Genomic DNA, 26286 nt, shown 5'->3' with positions numbered 1-26286 from the left:
TAGAGGTGTTTATGGTATAAAGGTCAAAGAAAACCAATAAACACTTATGTATTTTATTGTCAGATTAGTTTACAACAAATAAACAAGCACAAAACATTTTTCTGCAACTTTTTATGCACAAGACACTTCAAATTTACTGTGTTCTACATCAGCAGAAAAGAGAACAATGAGTAAAGAATATAGCAAATGACAAGAGCAACAAAGGAGAGATTTAGAGGTGAAAAAAAGAAGAAAAAAGAATAACTTTGAGAAATTAGATAAGGAAAGAAAAAAGCTGAACAGAAAGTATATAAGCTAGGAATATACAGCTTAGAAAGTAAAAAATGAGAAGATATGAATAGATAAGTCAAAGACAGAGAAAGCAAGAGGAAGGAAGAGGGTGATGAAGAGAGAGAAATAGTGAAGAAAAAAGAATAGGCAAGGAAAAGCTTATTTTTTTCCCTTTAATTTATCATGTTTATCTTCCCACTAAAATGTCACTGAATACTATGACTAATTTCATGACTCCCACCTCCATAAGTTAATTTGCACTAACAATTGGAATTTTCCATGGGGAAGAAGAGGCGGGTTGACGCCAGGACAAGGAACAATGAATGAACATGAGAAATAAATGAACCGTGGGAGCCCAGTGACAATCTTCATGCTGAGCCAAAAATGATTTACATCTGCGAAAAATGCTAGCAACAACTCGACCCTGCCTCCACTCTTCCAAACCACATGTCTGGTCCCTAACCCTAAAGTTTTTCTTTTGCTGAAATCTTTGCTGTGGGCCTCTGTGGTGGGTCTATGTTACACTGGGACAGCAGGTTAAATGGTCTATATGCTTCTCCATCAAAATGGCCCTGAGCCAGCTGGAGAAAGCACAGAAAGCCATCTACATCCCAAAATGATAAAGAGGAGAGCACAGGCTCTGGAAAAGAGTCTCTGGCTCCTTGCTCATCTACAAGCCACACCTTACCTTGGGCAATTATACAGCCATAGTTTCTCACCTATAGAAGAGGGAGAGTGACAGGCTTTACCTCATAAGAATTTTAAGAATTAAATGAGATACTGTGTGTAAAGTGCTTAACGTAATGCCTGGTCTATAGTAAGGGCTCAGTGATAATTTTCATTGTTATAATCACTGTCTTCTAATTTAAGAAAACAGATCATATTAACTACACAATTTGTATACCTTATAGTAAATCCTCAATGATTACAGTACAGACATCCTTGTTTGCAAGGTAATTCAGAACTCAGAAAGCAAATATTTGATGCTGTCCTTAAATTCAGATACAGGCCCACTCTTTGGGACAGATAGGCTACAACACCCCCACTGATCTGGGGAAGCACCTGTAATCAAACATAGTTGATTTCTACAGCAAAATATTTAAATATCACACTTAGTGAAATAAATAAAGACTAATCAGCCTCACAGTTTGCTGGTCAGGTTTTTCTGCCAAATGAACAATGGACAAACATTTAGTTTTCAGAGATTTTTGGACTTTTTGGATAAAGGGTTGCAGACCTACACCATTCAGTGCTCAGTGGCCTTTGTTCCTCCTTTACTAGAGGAGCTAAGACCTAGCCTGTGTTATCAACTACATTTAAAAAGCCAAGAAAATTTACTTTCATTTGAGAGAAACAACTGCTGGTGACTGGGGACTGGCCTGGCTCTATTAGGTCATAGTGTTCCTAGGAGCTGGCCAGGTGCTCACAGCTAGGCCTTGGCGTTCTCTTCTTGAGCATAACCCATTTCACAGCACACCAACTTCAGACAAGGCTACTCTGTGACCCTGATAGATCAAAACAGAAACAAAATCCCTCTGTAATCATGTCTGAGCTCAGACAAAAACAAGAATATTGTTCAAAACACAAAAATGACCAAACATGCCCCTATTGTGGCTACTATGAATGATTGCTGCTTCTTTACCAACCATGGCTTTGCCTTGCTTCATTCTCCCCACTTTTTAGCTAAATTTTTTTAGATATCCAGTCATAGAATTGCCTACGCTTCCAGACAGGATTCAATTCAGAGCAAAGCACCACTTCCTGGAACCCTCCTCAAAATACACCTAACACAAGCCCAAGTCCTTTCTAACACCTTTTTACTGAGATGCCTGACAGTCCCCATGGTATGTTGTCTCTCTTATTTCAACAAATCAATAAATCTTTGAACTTTGTTCAACTACAGGTATGTCCTGTGGTCTTTGGCTGGGGGACATTGATAACTGCTTTTGCTCAGCACAAAAATAGGATGGTAAACCTTTAAATTTTCTCCATTGAAGGTTTTATAATAATACTCAAGATTTACTACATGAAACTGAATCTCAATTGCTATATTATAACCCTCTTTAACTGCAAAAATACTGGCTATCATACTGGCATTTCACACCTTACGATTTTGTCTTGGATTTACATGATGGCCTCTGCTATTAGATTTGCTGTTATTAATTTCCAGTCAACACAAGCCAAGTTTTAATCAAGAAAAATGCATTGGGATAGCCAGGAAATACCAGAATCTGTTTCTTTATATCAGAAGCAATATATTTTATAATGACCCTGAGAGTTAAGTAGGAGGAAAATGTGTAAGTTTAATGACACCTGGTTAAAAGAGGAATGAACTAAAAGGCAACAGGCCCAGAATCTACTGCTAACTTGCCACTGCCTACCTGCATAATCCTAAATAAAGCTCTAAACACATCTGATTTAATTTCCTCATCTATCAAAGAGGAATTAAATGATGTCTAAGATTCTTTTTAAGCTATAAAATTATATGATTCTATATGGAAAGGTCACCACATTACAAAATATTGTATACAAATACTCAACAGGATTTTTTGATATCTCTATCTTTTCCTAAAATAAAATCTTCTCTAGCCTGGGTGACACAGTGAGACTCTGTCTCTAAAAAAATAAAAAATAAATTAAGTTTCTTGTACTTTTGAAAAGATTGGGACCTAAGACCAAATCAACAAAGTATAGTTAAGGCACAAGAGGATCCCCAAAGTATGCCTCTAAAATTTGGGACAATGAGTAGAAAATATTACTCTCAAAAACAAAAACCACTAAGATTTAATATAAAAGGACAAGATAAGCTATCTATAGAAACTCACTTAGAAAAAAACCCAATTAACAAAGAAGAGAGAATATATATTAAAATTCACAAAAATGTATCTATTTAACTTTTTACATATCATGTAAAAAATAATCTTGGGATGTATTGGATAGGAATCTGCCCTAATAATAGAAGAATTCACAAATATTGTAATTTCAGAAGCTTCCCATACTAGAAGTAACACTGAAAAATATTATTGGACAATGTGGCTTCCCTAAGTATTGTGTGCCAGGTAGTGGGAGGGTGGGAAATCTGACTCTATTCTAATCTAATCTTACCTGTCACTGCTATCTATATAAAATATTTCTAGATCAGAAAATAAAACACATCAAGTATTAGCTTTATTTGAGGGTTCTTTTGTTAATATCTTATTTCTGGTTGTCAATAAGCAAACCGATCCATAAATTTGGTCTTCTGAATGTATCAGACCACCAAGGTGACATATCATGCTCAATTGCCAATATAAGTTATTCTGTTATGCTTCTCTCCATGATAAATTAGTACTCTGGCTTATAAAATCTCCAAAATTTAATTTTAGCTAGTATAAAACAATTCCTAAGAACTTGCTTAAAGTAATAAAACAGCTTCGGAAATCACAAAGCTAAGGATCAAAGTACTCAGGGTGACTTTCTCAAGACGTAGGTCTTGGTCTAAAAGAATACTTTACTTTTGCCTCACACATATACACTTCCCTCTACGCTTACACAAACCACAATATGAAAATTCATGTGTACATCAACAGTTCAGTATATGTCTTTCCACAGTTTTCTTTAAATATCTATATTCATACATACGTGTGTTCCCTAGTTGGTACAAAAATGAAGTTATATTAGTCATAATAAACTAAACATTTTGTCCTTCACTTTGGTGGTCCCCAACTTTTTTGGCACCAGGGACCAGTTTCACGGAAGACAATTTTTCTACAGATGCGGGGGGCACTCAGGCAGTGATGTGAGCAATGGGAGACGGCTATTGCTTCGCTTGCTCATCTCCTGCTGTGTGCCCCCCCCCCAAAGTTTCATAGAAGACAATTTTTCCTTTACCACAGATGGGGAGGGGGCAGAGAGGCAGCAGAGCTCTGCAGCCTGGTCCCTAACAGGCCACAGAGGGACAGATACCAGTACACAGCCCAGGCATTGGGGACAAAAGCTTTACTTAACAAAAATACATGAATATCCTTTGGGTCAAAAGTTATAGCAGCTAACTCATTCTTTCTAATAACTACATGGTAATTCATAGCATGAATAAAGCATCATTTATGAAAGTATTACACTACTCAAGGATATTCAGATTGCTTCTAATTTTTCTTTTTGCCCCTGTAATCCATCTAGCAATAAACATCATTGTCAAACATCCTTACATATTGGTGCTTATATTTTTAAGTGATAGATGCTAAAAAATGAGATTTAGCATTTTTCCCAAGTACTATTCTATTAAATAAATGCTTTATATTTATTATCCCATTTAATCTTGATACAAACTGATGCAGTATAATTATTACTGCTATTTTTAAGTATGATGAAATTTAGGTAAATAACTTTTCCAAGGTCACTAGCTAGTAAGTGGTGGATAAGAGATTTCAACCCAGGCAGTCCAGCCTCCGAATCCTTGCTCTTACATCACCCTTAGCCAAAAATTGCCAAATTCCCTTTCCCAGAGGTTGTACCTGCTTACAGGTTTTCCATCATAGTTTCTACAAACCACACATTTCCACTGTATACCACAGAACACTTTATCTAATGATGGGACATCAGCAGCAAGCAAAGTGTTTCCTTGGGTGCACAAATTCTATCTTGTTTGTTTCCAAACACAATTGAGTGTGTTCCCTATAGTTTGAAAAGCTTTTACAATGTGGAATTTGTTTACCTCAAAGACTCTCTGACTTATAGCAGTTGGGATCAAGAAATGAGTATGTATATCTACCGAATGGAATGCAGAATACTGCATTAGGACAGGGTGTCTCTGCTAACAGCTTCCAGATTTACACTTCAGGAAAGAAGATGTCATGAATTTTCCATTCATAGCTTATGTTGTCAAAATTCTTACCCAAAAAGTCTCTTGGATTTTAATCTTGACAAAATGAAGCCATTTTTACTCCCCTTCTCAAAACCAAAATTCTCCAAACTGATTACAATTATAATGGCATCTATTGTTTTTATGTTTCTTATTAATTTTATTTATTTTTCCCAGAAGTGTTTCAATCTGCAGTAGAGTCCTGGGGACTTGAGCAAATGGTGTATGTAGTTTTTGTTAATGAACCAAATTAAACTAAGCAATCTGTAATTGCTTTTCCTTTGGAAGAGGACAACTTAAAGGTATGATATCACATTTTGGTTTCTATGGTGAGACAGGAATATGAAATGATAAATGCTAAATACTGTCCTGAAGTTAGCATCATATTTTAGGAGAGAAACAGAGACACAATGGGATGATCACAGAACCCAGGAAAATAATTGATTGCATTTCATAGGGAGTGTGTGGGTGGTGGTTTGGCAAAGAAAAAGTCCCAAGATTACACCTCCAGAAATGCAACTGGAGATGCTCAGTGTTAAAGATCTTCATATGGATAATAATACTTTGGACCTGCAGAAACATTACTGATCTAGCAACTTCTGTGGATGACCTAAGGTTCAGCGGGCACCACTACCACTCTGGTAGCAAGATGGAGTTATGCAAGGGTTCTTCTGGGAAAACAGACTGAGAGCATTTGCACTGAAAACCTCTTCCCTCGAGCAAAAACCATGTCAACTGTAAAATGAACTCCTGAAGAAACAACAGAAAGAGGTTGAGATGGAGTGCAGTGCTGTGCTGGAATTCCTTGGCTGCCACCGAAGCTGCCAGCATGTAAAATTGCCTCCATAGTTGTGAGTCTTGGAAACTTTGAGTGGTATCACAAACTCAGGTTGGTGAAGGTCAGCTTTGGGCAAGAGTAAACAGTGGCCAGAAATAGCTTAAGTTTGTGAATTTTGAGCTTAAAATTTCTAAAATTTGTAAATGTTGACATATCCCACAATAACTCATTTCACACACACCCTCCCTGCTGGGCAGTTAAGTATGGAAAATAGGACTGGACTCATTTTAAAGTGGAGGGAACACACTCAGACAAGATACTGCAACTTGTCCGGGGCCTTCATATTTCATTGGCTTGCCAGCACACCAGGCTTCTGATGATGTGAAGGAGGCAACGTCAGGGTCAGACTACAGAGTCCAGCAAAATTCCTTCTCTATAGGAGCAAAGGAGCCCTCCCTAAACCCACTGATTACTTAGAACCACACAGTAGGTCAGAAACTGCGGGCCCACCGTGATGAGGGTTAACTCGGGAGCAGCAGAGTGGGGACGCGGGAAGGCCCCGCGGTGGCTGGGGCGAGCCGTAGGGTGGTCGCAGGACTGGCCGACTGGCCGGGGCGGTGGGGAGCAGAGCCGCCAGCCTCGGGGCGCTGCCGACCCCGCAGTCGTCCACCCGCGCAGCTCGCGCCTTGCCCGCCACCTTCCAGCAGGGCGCCGCGCTCCAGGCTGCGCGCCCCGCCAGCCCCTCCCCGCCCGCTCGCTCCCGGCCCTGGTCACTCACTCACGGTCCGGGACACCTTCAATTCCTGGTTGAGCCACTGGCATAGGATGTCCGACATGGTTCGTCCAGCGCCTCAGACCTCAGCGGGTGCTCGCGTCCTCCTGTTGCTAAGGGCAACCCGTTGCTAAGGAAGCGTGTACTGGCCAGAACTGGAGAAAGACGCCGAGAAGAGGGACGCCAGAGCTCAGCCGCCGGGCACAGAAAATCGTGGTCTGCCCTCTGCTGGCGGGTGGGACCCGAGCGCGCGCAAGCGCACGGGGCTCGGAAAGGCGGGCGCGGGCGGGGCCTTTAGAGAAGTTGGCGAAGAGGCTGGCGGGGGAGCCTAATGGACCCAGCAGTGGGTTCTTAGATGAGCAGAAAGGAAAAGAAAGGCTTTTTTTCTTTTATTGATACATAATATTTTACACATTTATAAGGTACATGTATTTTTTACATGCATAGAATGTATAATGTATCAAATTAGGGTATTTGGGGTATCCATCACCTTGAATATTTTTCATTTCTATGTGTTGGTGACATTTCAAGTCCTCTCTTATAGCTATTTGAAATATACGGTAGATCACCCTAGTCTGCTATTGAACATGAGACCTTATTTCTTCTAATTAAGTTTGTACCCATTCACCCACCTATCTAGTCATTTCCTTCTCCACCCACACATCTTTCCCCGCTTCTGGCATCTATCATTCTATGTCCACAAGATCAAGTTTTTAAGCTCCCACATATGAGTAACGACAGGAATATTTGTCTTTCTGTGGCTGGGTTATTCCAATTAACAAAATGACCTCCAGGTCCATACGTGTTGTTGCAAGTGACAGGATTTTGTTCTGTTGTTATGGCCAAATAGTATTCCATTGTGTACATATATCACATCTCTTTACCCGTTTGTCCGTTGATGGACACCCAATTCCTCATGTCTTAATACCCTGGCCTGCCTTCAGGTTTATGGATATTGTTTAATTTTGAATAGAAGTGATGAAAGTGGGCATCTTGAATCCTGTCAAGTCAGTTTAGCCAGAATCCTCTTAACTCCAGGGTTTTCTCTTAGTAGTTTTTCAGCCAGCCCCTCCCCACCCGCTGCTATTCAGATATAAATCCCCACTTTACCTTGTATTTAGACTTGAGCCTTGCTCTCTCTCTTTCACTGTAAAATCCCATTGCAGTGGTCCCTTAAATAAAGTCTTCCTTACCCTGTTTAACATGTATGAGAAAAAAAATTCTTTAATAATTTCAAAAGGTTTAGATGAAATAATATTAGGTTATTAAGTATGAAATGTCTAATTTCTTTAAGAACAAAGTTTGACAGTTGCTATCTCTGACATTTCACGTTGACACTTCTTGTTTTATTATTATTGTGAAGGTATAGCCTCAGTCTTTTAAATGCATATTTTGGTTTGTGATTATCTTCCAAAAATTTTTTTTTTGAGCAATTTTTGTGAAACCACAGATAAGTCAAAAATTAGTGTTATTTTTGAATATAAGTTCAATGCAGCTCAACCAGCTCAAAATATCAAAGAAGTGTTTGGGAAGGATGTGGCTAATGAACACACAGTACACCTATGGTTTCAGAAATTCCTTTCTGGTGATTTTAATCCTGAAAATGAGCCATGTGGGTGACCTGAGACCAAGGTGGATAATGATGAGCTGAAAGCTGTAGTGGAAGTGAATCCATCTCAATCTACGCTTGAATTAGCAATAAGGTTTGACATTACTATTCCATCAATATTGGACCATTTGAAACAAATCAGCAAGATAAAGAAGCTGGATAGATGAGTTCCACATGAATTAACACATTGACTGCCACACTAGAAAATTTTCTCTGGGGCCACAGTGTTTTATTAAAACAAAACAACCCTAATTTGTTATTTTTTATTGTTTTCTGTGAGTGCGTTATATGCAATGCAATCCACATTTTTAGAATTAAATTGTCAATATTAATTGTAACAATAAGAATACCAACAAGTAAGATTTTCATGAACCAACTGCAGGGTTTTGATTTAGTAGGCCCCCAGGGCTCAAAACTGGCCTGAGTTAAATACAACTCACATGGCATTCAATGTGTTAAACAAGCATCAGAAGAGAAATCATCTTGAAGCTTGCCTTTTTTTGCTGTCAAGACATAAAGGCAAGCCATTTCTATACCATATTGTTACATATGATGAAAAATGAATTCTTTTTGATAATCGCAAGCATTTGGCACAATGGTTGGATAAAGATGAAGTGCTGAAACATAGTCCAAAACTGAATATTCATCAGAAAAAGCTAATGGTATCTGTTTGGTGGTCCAGCACTACTACAGCTTCATGAAACCTGGTCGATACAGTAAATGTCTACTGCAACCAATTGGATGAATGACAAGGATACTTGTGATTAAGCAGCCAAGATTGATCAATAGAGACAGGCCAATGCTCCTACAAGACAATGCTTGACCACATGTCATACAAACAATGCTGCTCAAACTACAGAAACTGGACTTGGAAACTCTCTGTCATCCACCATATTCATCAGACCTTGCACCAAATAACTACCACTTCTTCCAGGCTTCGGACCACTTCTTGTAGGAAAAATATTCAATTCTCAACAAGCTGTGGGAAACACCTTTCACAATTTCATGGCTACTCCCTCTCTAGGCTTGTTTGCTGCTGGCACAAACAAGCTACTGTTAAAATGGCAGAACTGTTTTAATAGTTTAGGTGTGTACTTTGATTAATTGTACTGCTTCTTGTTTGAGATAATAAACTACACTTTTGATTCAAAAATCAGACATTTCATATTTAATGACCTAATAGAAAAATTATATATACATATATATTATCTATAAATTACATGTACAATAAATAATATATAATAGTATGTATATGTATGTCATAAATACTAGGAATTTTCTCCAGTGAGCCCTGGATACACCAAATTATGATTCTTTTCAACTGTAGTCAAAATCACATTAATATCCTACTACAACAAATGTCTCTTAAGATTGATCTGAAATTAATCTAGGTGTCCAGTTGGATAAAAATTTTTTACCATTTCCTTGTTGGATTTACTTAACTTCTAAAGCTCCCATTACACAAATTTCTTCAGTACTTCTAGTGGGTACATATTGTCATTTTGATCCAATTGTTCTGTTTTAAATATGTTCTTATAGTAAACTCCAAATTACTTCTCAAGAGAGCAGTCTGCTTTCCTATATCTACTTTACAGAATTAACTAACCATGCTTACTGACAATACCTCAGGAAGTCCAAGAAGGATATGATCCTGTTCGGAGCTATTATTTTAACAACTCATGCAAAAACATGGATTCAGGCAGAACTGCCTGAACTGCCTCATCAACCCAACTCAGCAGGCATGGCTACAATTAGAATTCTGAAGGCAATTTATTGCCAACAGAATCAGGGCCTGATATATTCAATACATCTCATCCTAGGGTTATCTAAGTTAGAAAGATTATGAGATTCTACAAAGCACCTGTAGCTTGAGGAATAAATGCCATAAGGCTGTATCTATTGGAAACACTTAATCCCTGAAGATGCTTCTAAGGAATGGATATGTACATACCTAGCAATGGCCTCTAAGGCACTCCTGCTTGTTGTCATCCTGGTAGTATATTTAAATTGATGACCAGTGCTAGTAAGAGGTTCTAAGCTTTAATTTCAGTCAGTAGGACCTGGGGGATTGAAGTTAATATTGTCTGGATTGCTGAGAAAATTGCTTTTGGGGAAGGGTGTTAGAGCACCACACTCTGCGGCAGCAGTGGGAGAGACTGAGTGGGCTCAGAAACACCTATAGATACATGTGGGCTGTTATTCTCACATCAAAGTGAAATACTTCTGTGGTTACCTATAGGTATTATTTGGTTGTTGTTTTTTGCTTGTATCAAAAGAGCTATTTGTACTGTTCTTCTTTGGAATCCAGCTCAGAACAACATAGTCTGCCCACGTGGCATTTTGGAAAGGGAGTTTATATACAGGATTTGGATAAATGAAGATGCAGACACTTTACAAAAAAATAAAAGGCAGAATCAATCATTTCACAAAAAGAGCGTGATACCCATTTCAGTTCCTAAAGCATCCAACTTGAAAATGATCTGACGTTAAAATATCAATGAAAATGTTGCACTATTACTGAAATACATGCATTTTACTATGTGGGTTTTTTTCTTTGAAATTGCTACTTTAGCTATTATTCGAAGTGTAAGATTAAATCTACTGCCTTCTCATTAAAATCCAATCTCTGGGTCAGGTTCCTAGCACTACTCATGTTGGTATTTTGCATTAATATAATATATGGCTTGTTTGTTACTCCATGTGGAATCAGCTGGAAGACATTAAAAAAATGGACAATTTCTCACCACTTCCTGAGATGGCTTTCTTATTGTTTTTTAATAAAAATTTTAGAATATTTAGTCCCTGCATCTGATTGTAATTACCATAGCAATTATAAAACTAAATAAAAGGTTTCTTTTTTAAAGAAAACAAAGCATCCTTGGTGCCCTTTTCAGGCCTAAGTCAATTTCTTTTTATCTTTCTATGTTATCTCAAAGAACAAATACAGAGTTAGATGTTGGAGGGAATGTTTGAAGCCTCTATGGTGACTACAAACATTAATTGAATTTGAAAGTCTTTTATAGAATCCATAGAATCTATGCCTAAAAACTTTACCTAGGGAATATCACAGTATAGGAGAGCATTGCCCTTACTATGTCAAATCCCCAAGAAGAAATAAATTTTCCTTCAGATTATGTGCCTCTGAGAGACTGCCGAATGCTTTTAATACTAATGTAGATGCTTAAATCATGCTTTTTTGAATTGTATCAGAAAGTCAAATCCAAAGTGAGTCCTGTATTCCCTTCTGTTTCCTAACAATCTCTGTACCATATTCTTAAGTATCTGATCTGAGCATGTGATTGAATTATCAAATCCTCTAAAAATTTGAGAAGGCTGAATCAAGATGTACCAAAAAGAGATCCAGACACTTAAGTAAGTATGAAATTAACTTGTTTTCCTACTTAGCCATTATCCACTCTATTTCACCAAGTTATTAACAGGTCTGCAAAAGTTTTACTTATTCCAAATGACTCAGATGTGAAAAAGGCAACCTGTAATGTGATTATAATGAAACGCATCTATGTTTGTTAAGAAATTTTATATAGTAATGCCTAATCAGCTTTTGGAAAGTGGAACTCAATGTTCAAGTATCATTAATTTGATATATCTACCAGATGCATCTCTTTTTAGACTAAATTCCTGCTAAGCTCACCAAATAATTCCTATTAAAGATACGTAGGGCATCTCCAAAGACAAGACAGGATTTTAATAGCTACCCAGAAATTAATGATTGTAATGTATGCTAAAATAGCGATGATGTGATGACCAATAATTGTAAGTACCTTTATTTCATTAGTCAAGGTAGAATTTTTATTTTGATAAAAGGTTGATGAGTCTAGTGGGTATGAATATATAACTTATCAGTTGAATGATGGAAATATTCTGTACCAGGAAGTCAAGTCCAAATAAAAATCTATATTTGCTTTTTCATACTAGCTACTAGAAACTTCCACACCATATTCTTCAATATATGGATATATGTGTGGTGATTGTATGTGTGTGTATAAAACTGTATAAAAAGAGGAAAGAGGAAATTTCTGTGTTTACTTCTAGTGTAGGTTGAAAATCCATGAGTATTCATAAGATGCAGTTGCTTATAAACACAATGGGCCACCATTGTGTAAGAAACCTTTACAAATATAAACCCAATGCTTATTATTTCATTCTAAAGGCTGCTTTTCATTAAGTCTTTAAAGTTTTTTTAAGGAGTACCATCAGAGCCTTTTTTTTAGCTTAATTTAATTTTTAATTGACAAATAATTGCATGTATTTATGGGGTACAGTGTGCATTATTGTACATGTATACATTGTGAAATGTGTAAATCAGGCTAATTAACATATACATCACCTCAAATACTTATCATTTTTTGTGATAAGAACATTTGAAGTCTACTCTTTCGGCAATTTTGAAATATACGATATGTATGTGTGATCTCTTAAGGCTCATTAGACTTGAGCTTTAAGAGATCACACCTCACACCTTATTTCAGGTATGATACCGTTATCTGCTGACATGTTATGAGAGATGAGCAGGTGCAGGAGCCTATAGGTGAGCTGAGCATGGTAAAAGGGGCAGCCACCCCATTCCTGAAAAGGAAAATGGAAGGGTACCCATAAGGGAGGGGGAAAGGACAGGCAAGCTTTCATTTCTTCCAAAATTTATTTGGAGGTAAGTCTGACCTTTAGGATGAGACCTGGGGAGGAGAGGTACCATAACTCCTCACTTAACATTGTCTTGGAAACTGCAACTTGAATAGAAATGACATGATGAAACCAATTTTAATAGGCTAATTGACATAAACAAGAGTTAAGTTCCTGTGGTATATTTTGGTCACAAAAACATCAACAAGCTTCTAAATAAAGACCAAAACGCTTCACACTGTAATAAATGTGAGCTATACATACATTTTTAAAAGATTAATAAAAACAAGTAAGAGCAAGTAAGATAATTATTTACCTCCTCTTGCCAGTTCAGGGTCGAGGGTGGCCTGAGCCTCTCCAGGCAGCTCATGGCAAAAGGCTGAAAGCAGCCGTGGCCAGGACACCACTCACCCAGGCACCCACACTCACTCAGACTGGAACCATGTAGGTGTGCCAGTTCACCTCACATACACAGCTTTGGGATGTGAGAGGAAACCAGAGAACCCAGAGAAAATCCATGCAGATATGGGGAAAATGCACAAACTCCACACAAAAAGTGGCTCTGGCTGGGAATCAATTTTCTTTCTCATCAACATTGTAATGAATGCTATTGAATGAAATTATGTTATCCCAGGACCTGCTGTACTACAAAAGCAAAAAAATCAAAGAAGTTCTAAAGAAGATATCATATTAGGACTCCCAGAATTGATATCTGTTTTAGACCTTCATGAATGACTCCATGAACTGCAGGGTGGGAAGAAAGCCAGAACTTCCAACCGGGAATGGGCAGAAAAACTCAGTGATGAGGAACAGAACTTCTTTCTCCACTATAGCTACAAATGCAAGAGCAAAGATATGACAAGAGAGGTTAACATCAAGAACCAGTTGGACCGAAAAGAAGAGGGCATAGCATTTGGAAAATGTCTCCCAACTTCCATAATTGTTTAGACTCAACATAAGTAACAAATAAGTTTTTTAATTCAAAACCAGGTATGAAATTAGGCTGGAAATAATAAAGGAAGAGTTAAAGATAGGTGGAAAAGGAATCAAATTTTTGTACTCTAGATTTTTAATACTCTCTAAGGTGTTCTTACTTATTTTAAAACATAGTATTTGTTTAATGCCCACTGAATTTATGTGTCTTAAATATTCAAGGTTGGTGTACACGAGATACCTGTGCATATGGCGTAAAGTTGACTGTCCAGAACATGTCCTGTCATCCAGTCCTGTATGACAATGGCAGTATAGACTGTAGAAAGTTAGAGCAGAGATTCTGAAATCAGGTTGCGTGGGTTTGAGTACCAGTTCTTCAAGTTACTTGATTTCCCCATGTCTTAGTCCCCTGATCTGTAAAATGGGGTTGATAGCAAGAGAAACTATCCCATGGTGTTGCTGTGCAGATGAAACAAGTTAATATTTGTTGATATTTGGTAAGAACTTAGTACAGTGCCTGGCCCATAGTATATGTCATATAAATGTTTGGTTAATAAATAAGTAAAACCAGAGCTTCCAGGTGAGATGCCATGAACAAACAAGGACTTAGACTGTGAAGCCAACACAATATTGGGAGCAAATGACAGTGAGTAACTTAAGTAGAAGCAGATGTCAGACTTTGGAGTTACAGTGAGTTCGTAGACAAATTTCACACCAAGTAGTCAAAGCTCAAAGAAATGAAGAGGCTTTAGAACTGAGAGGGAAATGGGGTTGGTCCAAATGAACTCTCATGAGAAATATTTCACAAAGATCAAGCTGCTTTCAAAGGCCTGAAGGAATCTTTGCCTGTACAGGCTGACTTCCTCAAGTTCAAGGCATAACCCTCTTAACCAGTATCTGCTTCTCCAGCTATGAAAAATGAGCACCACCACTTGACAGCAGCACGTTCAAATCACGCAAATAACACACAACCATTTCCCATGGCTAGATTGTTTCCAAATGTTATCCTAATGTACTTTAGAATGTATTTGAAATATTTTTACATAGAAAGAAGGCAAGGAATTAAAAAAATGGTCATGCCGCATTTTTTACAGGGGAAATTTAATTTATATTTGAATAAAAGGAACTTTTATTTACTCTGGCATTTACATTAATCCGTTCTAATCTCATTAAGTAATACAAAATACTTTTGAAAGCACTCTTGCTAAGTACTTTGTAATAGTTAAGTGTTAATTAAATGTACTATTTACTAATCTTGTTAAAAAATAAGGCCTTGCTAATACATGTTAAGCTTATAATTTAGAGTTTGGCACATATAATTTTTTGAACAACAAAGACTTTCAGCCATTGTATATTCAGAAGTAAATAATGGATTTACTATTTTAAAGTCAAACACAATTTAATTTCCTATAATTAAATATGTCACAATAGCTAAATTTCAGAGTTGCAATAGAAATTTCTTGTTTCTATGAAGCTTTAGTTGAGGTAGGAAGCATTGAAAAGTGCTCTACTGTCTTTTTCACTAAAATGCAAAATCAAGTCACCATTTTTAATCTTATATAACTCCAGAATTTCAGGAGTAACCTTTTAGAGAAAGGTTAACTTTTTAGTAGAGTGCACTCCACACAGTAAGAATCCAGTACCAGATAACGACTATAATGAACACTCTTCTTCTAGAAATAGGGTAGAGGAGCACAGTTTCTCAAAAGTTTCAAATAAATTTCTTCTCCTGAGATATCACATAAAAGAACTCTGATGCTATGTACCAGGCAGTGGTTTTTCATCCTTTTGTTCCTTTTTAAGAACAATGAGAAGAAGTTAAATAGACAAATTTGCTTTTGTTGAGAGATTAACTTGAACTGGATACCTGTACTTTTAACATGACATCTTTGTTGAGAGATTGTGAAGTATTTTGTATATATAAATTTTTAGGCAGCCTCTATCCTGAAACATAAGAAATATGTGGTTACAAAGGTTATAGACATGTCCCTTGATTCTCTTAAAAGAAAACTTGTATAGAGAGCTTAATAACAAATTTATAAAACCTGAGAAAAAAACTTTTTAAACTTCCTCTGTTTTTTCTTTTTGCAAAGGTGATTTCAGATGAGAACAACCTAGTCAGTCTTTAGCTCTGCTCATCAATCAACCCATTTCAAACACCAATAGCAAAAGCCAGGGCATCCCAGTTGTCACAGCTCAGTCAGAACTGAAACCAGATTATGCACATAACACACTTAGCACGATGCTTGGCCCCTACTGAGCCCTCACTGGTAACCACAGTAATATATGATTAATTATAATCTCAGAAGGTCACGTCTGAGACAATCGTCGGGCTTCCTCCCCATTCCTTCCTGCCTTGCCTGGTTATCCTTTTACCTCCCTTCCGTTTTCTAAGGAGGTATTAATTCCTTTATTCAACAAATATTTACTGAGAACGTATTCTATGGTAGGTACTCTTTTAGGCACTGGCTGACAATATTGAACTCTACCTGAGCCCCAGAATCCTGGGAAATCAGTGATAATCACCCTTGTGTGTTGCCTGAAACAGCTTGCTGCAGAGAAGCACGCTGCTCCACATGACTTAGATAAGACTCAGTAGTGACCCCCGTGCTTATCTACAGCAAGGCCAGACACAGACCCTCCCAATTCCCATTCTCTGCCTCATAAATGATAATGAACATTTATGAACTGTTTGTCCCAACTACCAATCACCAAAAAATGCCCACTAATCTGAGTTGACTAAGCTTTAGTTAGGCTTCTCTCCTTCCCTCAGGGAGGAGCAGAACTTTGGTGCACCCTTGACCATTGGAATGTGGAATAACTCGTCCTTTTCTCCTTAATGGAAAGAATTGGCTCACCTCAGGAAAAGCAGTCCCTCATCAAGTGTCCCATTACACCATCTGTTCATTTCACTTTCCACCCCTGGTTCTTTCCAGCCCCACTTACTCCTCCCTATGAAAGAAAGGTTCTTTCCTAGGTGACAATTGACATCTTTTCACATCTCATTGTTAGAGTGTTCTCTCTGTTGCAATAGTCCCCCTGCCTCCCCCTTGCCTAGTCCCTTTTCCCCTGTTGGAATAATCCTTAAATCTCTCCAGACTGAATATCAATTTTTTTTTTGTATAACAGGCATTATAGCAGTAAACAGAACAAACAAAAATTCCTGCTCTCTTGGCAGTTACATTTATCAGAGAGACAGACAGACAATAAGAAAAATAGCACTTGTACGCTTGTGATAATTGCTTAGGAAAAATTATGATGCAAGGAATGTAGTTACTAAATACAAGCAGTGTCTTAGTCTATTTTTGCTGCTATAACAAAATACCTGAGGCTAGATAATTTATAAAGAATAGAAATTAACTTCTCATAGTTCTGGCTACTGGAAAGTCCAAGATCAACATGCCAGCAGGTTTGGTGTCTGATGAGAGCTTCATTCCCTGCTTCCAAGGTTGCACCTTGTAACTGCATCCTCCACAGGTGAAGACTCTGTGTCCTTGCATGGCAAAGGCAGAAGGGCAAAAAGAGGCCTAAGCTAGTCCCCTCCAGGAACTTATTAAAAGGATGTGTTCTGTAAAATTTGGATTCAGTCAAAAGGTCCCACTCAAGGATCTAGAAGGCCATATGTGGCCCCAAGGCCACAGGTTCCCCACCCCATCCATTCATGACAGTGGAGCCCTCATGACTTAATCACTTCTCCAAAGGCACCACTCTTAATACTACCACAATGGAGATTAAATTGCAACATGAATTTTGGAGGGGACATATTCAAACCACAGCAGACAGGGAGCTGAAATTTTATGTAGGGTAAAATTTCCCTCCCCAGGAAGGTATCATGGAGATGAATTTGAGAACAGCCTGAGGACAATGAAGGAGCATTGAGGGAAGAACCTGTAGGCCTTGAGATAGGAGGGTGCTTAAAGTGTGCATGGAACAGTTGAGGAGGTGATGTGGCAGGAGCAGGAGGATTTGGGAGACTCTCCTTTGACTCCTTTTGATGAAGACAGGAAATCCTGCTGCAAAAGGGGTATTACTCAGGGTGCTAGGCACTTTCTGAGCCCCGTTAGCGGTGGTCAGTGGAGAGGTGGTCTTACACTCAGCTCCATCTTGGCTTCTGTGATGGAGGCTTCACTGAAGATAAGACACCTACACATGCAGTGAGACCTAAGGGGGCAAATTTTTGCCCTCAGACATAGTAGTCTTCGTAGCCAAGGCTTTTGATTTTCAAGGTACATATAACTTGGCCCCGAACAATAGATTGGAAGGAGAATAGATGAGATGCTGGATGATCTTGCCATCACAGACTAGATAAAGGTCTTACTAGCTTGGGGACAAATAGGGGAGGAATAAAGGAACACAAACAAGAAAGTTTCTCAACCTAGCACCTTTTTCTTTTGCTTGGGACTGAATCCCTGAGTATGAGTGGAGTGGAGGATAAAACTTGGATAGGCTTGGGAATCTGAGGTCAGAGAGTTATTTGTACTTCACTTTCTTTTTGAGGAACTCCAGAGAGGTTTCCAGCTTGTCAGAGTAGCCCTTTTCTGCTCCTCCTTCCTCTTCCTACCCAAGCATGCTGAGACAGCCATAAAGAAGAAATGGTAATGTTCACGTAGAGAGAGCAAAGGCTTCCTCCCCCAAACCCCACCCTACCCACAACATACACCATCTGGAAAAGTGCAGAAGAATAAGAAAATGTTCTCTCCAGCTCCTGTGAATTGGAAGGAAGTGGCTGAGAGTGGACCACAGCCCTGAAGTGGTCTCCCTGTCAGGTTGAGGAGGATGCAGATGGGAGAGCAGAGGTGGATGGAGAGATTCCTATATATGCACTGATTCTCAGGGAGGAAGACAGCAGGGACAGATGCCACCTACCCTGGACCCGAAATTCTGTTCCAGCGATGGTAGAACAATGCCTGAGTCAGAGCTTAGGAGTCGTCCAGGGAGCAGAATGGCAGAGAGATTAAAGGAAGCCCTGAGTTTGCTGAGTTTATACCAGAAGCAACATTTACCCTTAATTTATTAGACTAGGTTTTCAACTATTAGGTGAAATATGATCTTAAAAAGAGATTAAAGTTTCATGTCCTGAGCATGTGATCTGAAAGATCAAACTATTTACTGTTAGAAATGCTGAGGGAAGAACGCACAAGGCCAGTATTGGTGAAAAGAAGTTTATTTTAACCTCTCCATACAGACGGGCTGAGGCCAAGATAGCGTCAGCCCTGAAATGATGGGCATCTAGGGCTTTTATAGTCGGGTTTGGGCGGGCTCTCAAAGGGGTGGAGTTTGGGTGGGCCATAAAAGGGGTGGGGCCAGTTTAAAGGGAAAGTTGCCATGGAAACTCCCACCAGTCTCTGGGTTCAGCCTAACAGTTATATTATTTTACAGTATTAATTACTTTCATTATTAATATGTAGTGAAGCCACCCCAGCGCACAGTGTAGCTCTGTGTTTCTATATTTTGTTTCCCAATGTCTTGCAGAACACTCCTAGTACTGATGTTCAACTCTTTAACGTTGGGCATTCAGTGAACATCCTCTTGTTTGGCTGTTAATCATCTTGTTTCTTCCTCATGAGAATCTCCTCTGGGAATTCCCTCCCACTGGCGGGAAGAAGACAGATGGCCACTAGTCAAGGAGCATGAAGCATCAATAACTCAAGTGTTGTCTCACACTACATAAGTGCAGGAGTGCCACTTGCCTTGTATTCTATGAAAATGATGCTTCCTTGAGCTGTGCAATGTGAATTTTACCTCTCATAGATTAAAAAAAAAAGTTTCATAAGAATACATGGGGAGCATGTGCGAAAATAAACATTTAAGAATGTTTATTATGGTATTACAAAATAGTGAAAAATAGAAGCAACATAAATGAATAGGGATTATTGAATAAATTATAAAATACTTGTATAATAGAACATTAAATGAAAATAGATGGTCTTTACTCTTTTGTGTTTTCAATTTTCTAGATCTTTTTTTAAAATTTAATTAATTAATTAATTAATTTAAATTCAGGATATTATTAGGGTACAAACATTTTAGTTGCATGAAATGCATTTGCCTCGCTCAAGCCAGGGCCACAAGCGTGTTCTACCCCTCTAAGGTGAGGCCCCTCTCCATTAGCTGTGGGTTCACTCATCCCACCCGCTCTACCCCCCATCCTCCCACCCCCACTACCTGACAGGCACCCAGTGAGTATCACTACCATGTGAAATTTTCCAGATCTTAAAATGATTTTTTTAGGTTTGGTTTTATTTTATGACTTCTTCAGGAGAAAATATGAAGGTGAATGTCACTATCTGAAAAGTAAATCAGATTTCTTGCAAAGAGGGAGTAATTAACTATGCCTTATGTAACCCTATGCAGGGAGTGTTCCAAGCTTTTAGAAAACAGAAAACAAACTCTGTCAAATTTAGAGCTCATGAAAGTTTAGAAAATGGAAAATAAACTCTATAGAAAATTTAGAGCTCATGAAGGTGACAGTAATAGAGATATTTTTGTCTATGGATAGTTGTTAGTTGATCTTCTAGGGGTTGTGGGTGGGATTGAAGCCTGAGACCTCCTATTCCACAATCCATTTTAACATTGTAAATATTTTTTAAAATATCAATCAAAGTTTTTTATTGTCACCAGCTTTGCTTTTATTCTCAGGAAAATGGATTCCTGCACTCAGCTATAGTAATATGCTATATATTTTGTAATCATGAATTTAGCTGTGATTATGAGTTAATGTAATAGGCTATATTTCTCATAATTTCTTTCTTTAAAATTCATTATAAAATAGAACCTGATAGTAGTTTCATTTCTGCATATTTTCATATATTTTACCATTGGTAAGCATTAAAGGGCTTTTTAAAAAACCAAAGATTAAGAAGAATTTTAAATACACTTAAATTTGTTACTCTTGAAAATCCATCTAAGCATATAGCAACTTTCTGCCAGTTTTGTTTTCCAGTGTCTCCCCTCTCAGTCAAGTCCAATTATTTCTAAGTTAATGTACCCCTTCACTAGTCAAAATGTGGTCTTTTAACCAGAAGCATCAATATTTCCTAGGAATTTTTGAAAATGTATATTTCTAGCCCCATCCAAGACCTACTGAATAAGAATCAACAGTTTAAGTTTTCCATAGAATTCACATGTACGTTAAGGTTTGAGAAGACTGGGCCAGGAAGGATGACAATAAACACTTCCAATTTTCTTCTACTTTTTTATTGTCTTTGATTTAGTGAACTCTATTTAAATTTGTTCTTTTGAGTGAAAACAACTGTGATAATACTTTCCTGCCCAGTCTGAAAAGAATTTTATTTTCTTTGACTGATTAGAGGAAAACGTGGCTGCATGATTTCAAGCCAAACAAATCAAGATATAGTTGAAGTTTTCCTGGAAAAATCAAAGGTGGAAAAAAAAAGTCACAAACAGACAATTGCTTAAGTATTACCCATCAAAACTAGATATATAGTTTGAGTGATAATATTCCTTCTTTTTAGCTACCAGATGATATCAAACCAAAACACAGATTCTTTTACATAGCAATTACCACATTATAGCTTACGGTTGACATTTTTTGCTTCCAGGACCTCGTTTTGGTGAAGATGAGTTCTTTCAAAACTATACTTTAAAAAATATGAATATTTGAACTAGAACAAATAAGAACTAGATAGTCACAAATTATTTGACATTCCTCTTTCCACTCCTTTAGCATTAGTGAGTCAAACACTCCTCTCTTTGCAGCCAGATTCTCCTTTTAACCAACAGAATGCAGGAAAAGTGACATTGAGACTTCTAGGACTAGGTCAGAAGAAATCATGCAGCTCCTTTCTTGCCTCTTAGAACCTATGATGCCTGAATGCTTCCCAGGGGGACACTCCTCTCAAGACCCAGCAATCATGCAGTGAGAATCCCAGGCCATCTAGAGAGGTGACATACACTTGCTCTGATTGACAGGCCCAGCCGAGTGAGCCATTTTGGAAGTCTAGTCTTCAGGTAACTGGGGCTCCCGCCAATATCTGACCGAAGTGATTTGAGAGACCACAAGTAAGAACCCCCAGCTGAGATTATCCTGCATTACTGACGACAAAATCATAAGCAAAATAAAATGTTTTAAGTTGCTAAATTTTGAGCTAATTTATTCAAGCTAATATTAACAATAAGTTTGTCTATTCATAAATACCTTGATAATCTCAGATTGTTAAAATGCCATTTGCTTAATTTCATTTTGTTTTTCCAAGCTTAATAACCTGCTTGCGTTTAAAGACAGCAAAAATGAATTTAGAGAGCATTGTTGCCATCAGCAGGTTGGAATTTGCAGAGTGAAGGCAATAGCTTTGGGTACCTGAATCCATAAAAAGGTTAAGTACAGGCTGACTAAGAAGGGGGCTATCTAAGAGGCAAGCAAAAACTGATGAATGACAGAATAAAAACATTGTTGGTTACTTTTGCAGATGTCTTTCTGAATATGACATTGTCCCACCACTTGTTCGAGAGCAGAAGTGTTTTCCCAATAATTATAAAAAAGATCCATTTTTTATGAGAAAATAGGCCAACTATTTTCAACTACTAAATTGTGCTGATTTCTAACACATGAATAAAGGAATTTCTAATTTAAAATTGAAGTTAATTGCTTAAGTGGAAGGCCAGTTTCAGACCATACCATGGAATTGTCGACTTAAATCATAACTGAATGAAAGGTCAGAGGTAAAAACCTCAACATTTTATGCCATTTTTCACGAGAGTCCAAATCTATCCTTCCTGCCTCTGCCTTCAGCTGTCTACTCCACTATGTACATATAGGACATATTAGAGACTTATAACCTAAAATTCTTTCTTCTTTTGGTCCTCACCTAGGTGATGTTTTGACATCTTTTAAAATAGGGCATAGGAATTAGACTGTGTGGAAACAAATAATGAGCACTCACCTGATCCCTGTGAGTGTGGGAAGAGTGTTGACTTTCTCATTAGAGATGTCACTATTACCCAGGAAACTACTGCTACTACATTCCCTGGGAGTGGCTCTGGGAATAATTAAGCTGTATCCTACAGGAGAAGGGTTAAAGGCAAAGATACTGCCCTGTTGAGAATTGACCTTGGTAGATGGCAAATGGACTCTTAGAAACATAACTTAAAAGCAATGTGCTATAGTTACTAATTACTGAGAAATTGCAACACTTTTGAAGAAAAGAGAAAAAGGATTAACTCAAGACATAATCTTCACATCAGGGAGTCAGAGCTAGAGTGACAAAGAGTGAACTCAAAATATAGGTGACAGGTATATTTAACATACAAAAATACTTTTCATTTACAATTACTCAGGTTTAGCTGTTAGCTCACTTATTTTTTTTTATTTCAGCATATTATGGGGGTACAAAAGTTTAGGTTACGTATATTGCCCTTGCCCCCTCCCGCCCCTGAGTCAGAGCTTCAAGCATGTCCATCCCCCAGATGGTGCGCATTGCACACATTATGTATGTATACACCCATCCCCTCCCCATCATCTGCCCGACAACCGATTAATGTTATTCCTGTATGTGCTCTTAGGTGTTGATCAGAACTCACGTATTTTTAAATATGACTATGAATAGAACAATGAAAAGAAATGTAAGAAGTAATGTAATATAATGACAAAATAATTCAATTGTCTAAATATGTTTTGATTCTCTGATATTCATAATGTAAATAATAATTATTAAATCTTGGATTTAATGTTGTCTCTGTGTCCCCAGCTCAAACTTCTTTGACATTTGATGAAGTGTGTTATGTTAAATGGTACACATGGGCAAAGCAGATGGATAATTTATACTCTATAGAACAAGAATAATGCATTTTACTTCCACTTTTAGGGAAACAAATATATTTACATCATCTGAGATTACTGACAGTCTTCTGATGATGGAATTAAATTGTTTCATCTTGGCAATTTTTCTAGCTATTCCTTGTAAACACTCTTTTGTGCTTTTGTTTTTCAACGCTTACTCATCACACCTCTCCATGCCCCACTGCTTCCATGACTTTACCCTTGCTTTAGCATATCCAAAGAATAAATATCTTTACTTGAAACAGGAGGATTTATCTTCAATCATCACATCATCCATAATTGTTCACATGGCCACCTATCCTGTTAGTGAAGTTCTTGACTGATATCTTCATTCACAGAAAGTGTGCTGTGGAAAGAGATTTGAACACATCTCCTGTCTTCCTACTACATATGAGAGGTGGTGGCATCATGTCCAGGATTGAAGTTTGCTCCATATCCAACCGCGAAGAATGAGGGAAATGGGAGTATGGGCAATAATGTTCCCTGTTCTTTCCAGTACAAAGTTGGAGACTGGGGTAAGCGGAGGCCAAAAATCTAAGAAGATGGGACAGACTTCATTCAGTTCATCTATATTTCTAGTTTGTAGGGCTTCCCACAATGTACCTTGCAAATGATTTAGCCTTTCTATAAAATTTCTTATTTGGGAACACAATACAACAGGATGCAGGAAAAGATTTTGTAACTGACCAGCGTGTTGTCAGATATACTTAGGTTGAAGTCCCACCTCTGCCAGTCCCTTGTTTTGACTTTAGGCAAAAAACTTGTATTTTTGGCCCTCTGTTTGCTAGTGTGTCAGAATGTTCAGTCAACACCCATGGCCCCATCCCTTTTTTTGTTCAGCTATTTCTAAGCTGTGTTCTTTGGGTGTGGCAGAGCCTCTCTTTAGACTCAGGATCAATTAGACTTGGTCTAAAGAGATCGTGGTCATTGCATACCTCCTCTGGGAGATTGTTTTGGAGATGGACATGTTACCCATTTCTGGCTAATAAGACATAAAGGAGATCAGCCTGGGAGAATTATCAGGAAATTTTCCTTTCTCCTGGAGAGATCCATTGGCAAAAATAGCCCTTTCTGCCAGCTCTCATCACTGTGGGAGGAGGTGGCCTTCAGCACTGCAGCAGCTATTGTGGGCAGCAAGGGTCAAGCTGGAATAATTGAGGTCCGCATGGCAGGAAAAGGACCCCAGAAGTAAGCGATGCCACTGTGTCGGCCTTGGGAACATCATGAGTTGCTGCACTAACAGAGCTTGAGACTTTCTATTATGGGAAATACTCAGTTCTTCTTATTGGATAAATCAGTTAATTAGGTTCCCTCTGGGGCTTGGCACCAAAAGTCTTTTAACAGATAGACTGATTCTATGAAATAGGAATTCACGTAGCTATATCAGAGTTTTTCAAGAAAAGAAAATGAGACATATGTATTAATAAACATTCTACACAGTGCTTTTCACATTGTGTGTGCCCGGTAAATATAATATCATCATTGTTATACAATTAATAGAATTATTATTGTTATTATCATTGCCTAATGTTCCAAAGTAAGAAATTTCAAACGAGGAAGGTTAAGTGACTTGTCCAAGGTCGCTCGGTGAACAAGTAGTAAAGCAAGGACCAGAACTTCAATTTCTGGACTCCCTCAAGACAAGATGATTTTCATTTCATTGTGGAGCCTTACACTTCAGAGATGTATCTGTACACGGTCACTGTCACTTCATGAGCTCTAAATTTTCTACAGAGTTTACTTTCCATTTTCTAAACTTGCATGAGCTCTAAATTTTCTAGATTTTATTTTCTGTTTTCTAAATGCTTGGAACACTACATAGGGCTATACAGAGCATAGTTAATTGCTCCCTCTTTGTAAGAAATTTGATTTACTTTTCAGATAGTGACATTCATTTTCATATTTTCTCCTGAGGAAGTCATAAAACAAAACAAAACCAAAAATTAAAAAATAAAAACCATTTTAAGATCTGGAAAATTGAAAGCACAAAAGAGTAAAGGCCATATATTTTCATTTTTTCATATGATAAATACTACGTCTTGTCTCCCTGGCTGTCAGCTCACTTCTTATTTTATTTCACTGTGTTTTCTTAAAATGAAAGGAGAGCCAGAAAATACGGAGCTATAGTGTCAGTGTGGAGCTTGGAATATGGGGAGACGTAAGTCAAAGAGTATTAGGGAAGAAACAACCCTATGTTATCACCCTATTTGCTTCCATTTCCTAACTTCTTCACAAATTGAAGAAGCAGATAATTTTTATTGCTCCTGGTGATGTCATCATTGCCTGGAAAAATTTATTTCACATGAGTTTTGTTTACAATAGACTGAGAAACTTTGATTTGTATGTTTTGTCCTGACCTTTTGGTTTCAGGATGACTGGTTTTTGAGTCTGACAGCATTTTCTAGTAGATTTGTGCTCAGCAAAGAAAGGAAGCTTTCTTTGTCAACTTTATGTCATTGTGCAGTGAAAATCATGAAATGTGGCATTATTCTTTTGTAGAATCATCTCCCAAAGAAGTAATGTTCTCCTATTAAAGTTTTAAAAATAACTTTAGAGACTTATGGCATTGGCATTGCCTGAGAATTAGATGATCTGGAAAAATAGTGTTTCTCTTAGGTTATCACGAGCTTATACATTTACTCAA

The 26286-nt window shown here is 37.9% G+C and overlaps 1 protein-coding gene across 6 annotated transcripts in view; it reads right to left on the bottom strand.

Moving 5' to 3' along the window:
* The window catches only part of SPEF2 (sperm flagellar 2), a 194443-nt gene that overhangs the window by 152669 nt on the left and 15488 nt on the right, over positions 1 to 26286 (bottom strand). For 5 of the 6 annotated variants that reach the window (XM_045565583.1, XM_045565585.1, XM_045565586.1 and 2 more), the window contains exon 1: positions 6667 to 6834. The exons of the other annotated variant lie outside the window; for it this stretch is intronic. In XM_045565583.1, coding sequence (XP_045421539.1) covers positions 6667 to 6724 — 58 coding nt within the window. In that variant the 5' untranslated portion in view covers positions 6725 to 6834. Of the gene's footprint in view, positions 1 to 6666; positions 6835 to 26286 lie in introns of those variants that run through there. 6 annotated transcript variants of the gene reach the window in all.

The sequence above is a fragment of the Lemur catta genome, chromosome 12 (assembly GCF_020740605.2).
Source record: "Lemur catta isolate mLemCat1 chromosome 12, mLemCat1.pri, whole genome shotgun sequence".
Lineage (NCBI taxonomy): Eukaryota > Metazoa > Chordata > Mammalia > Primates > Lemuridae > Lemur > Lemur catta.
Note: the sequence above shows the minus strand (reverse complement) of the source record. Positions and strands in the feature narration are given on the sequence as shown.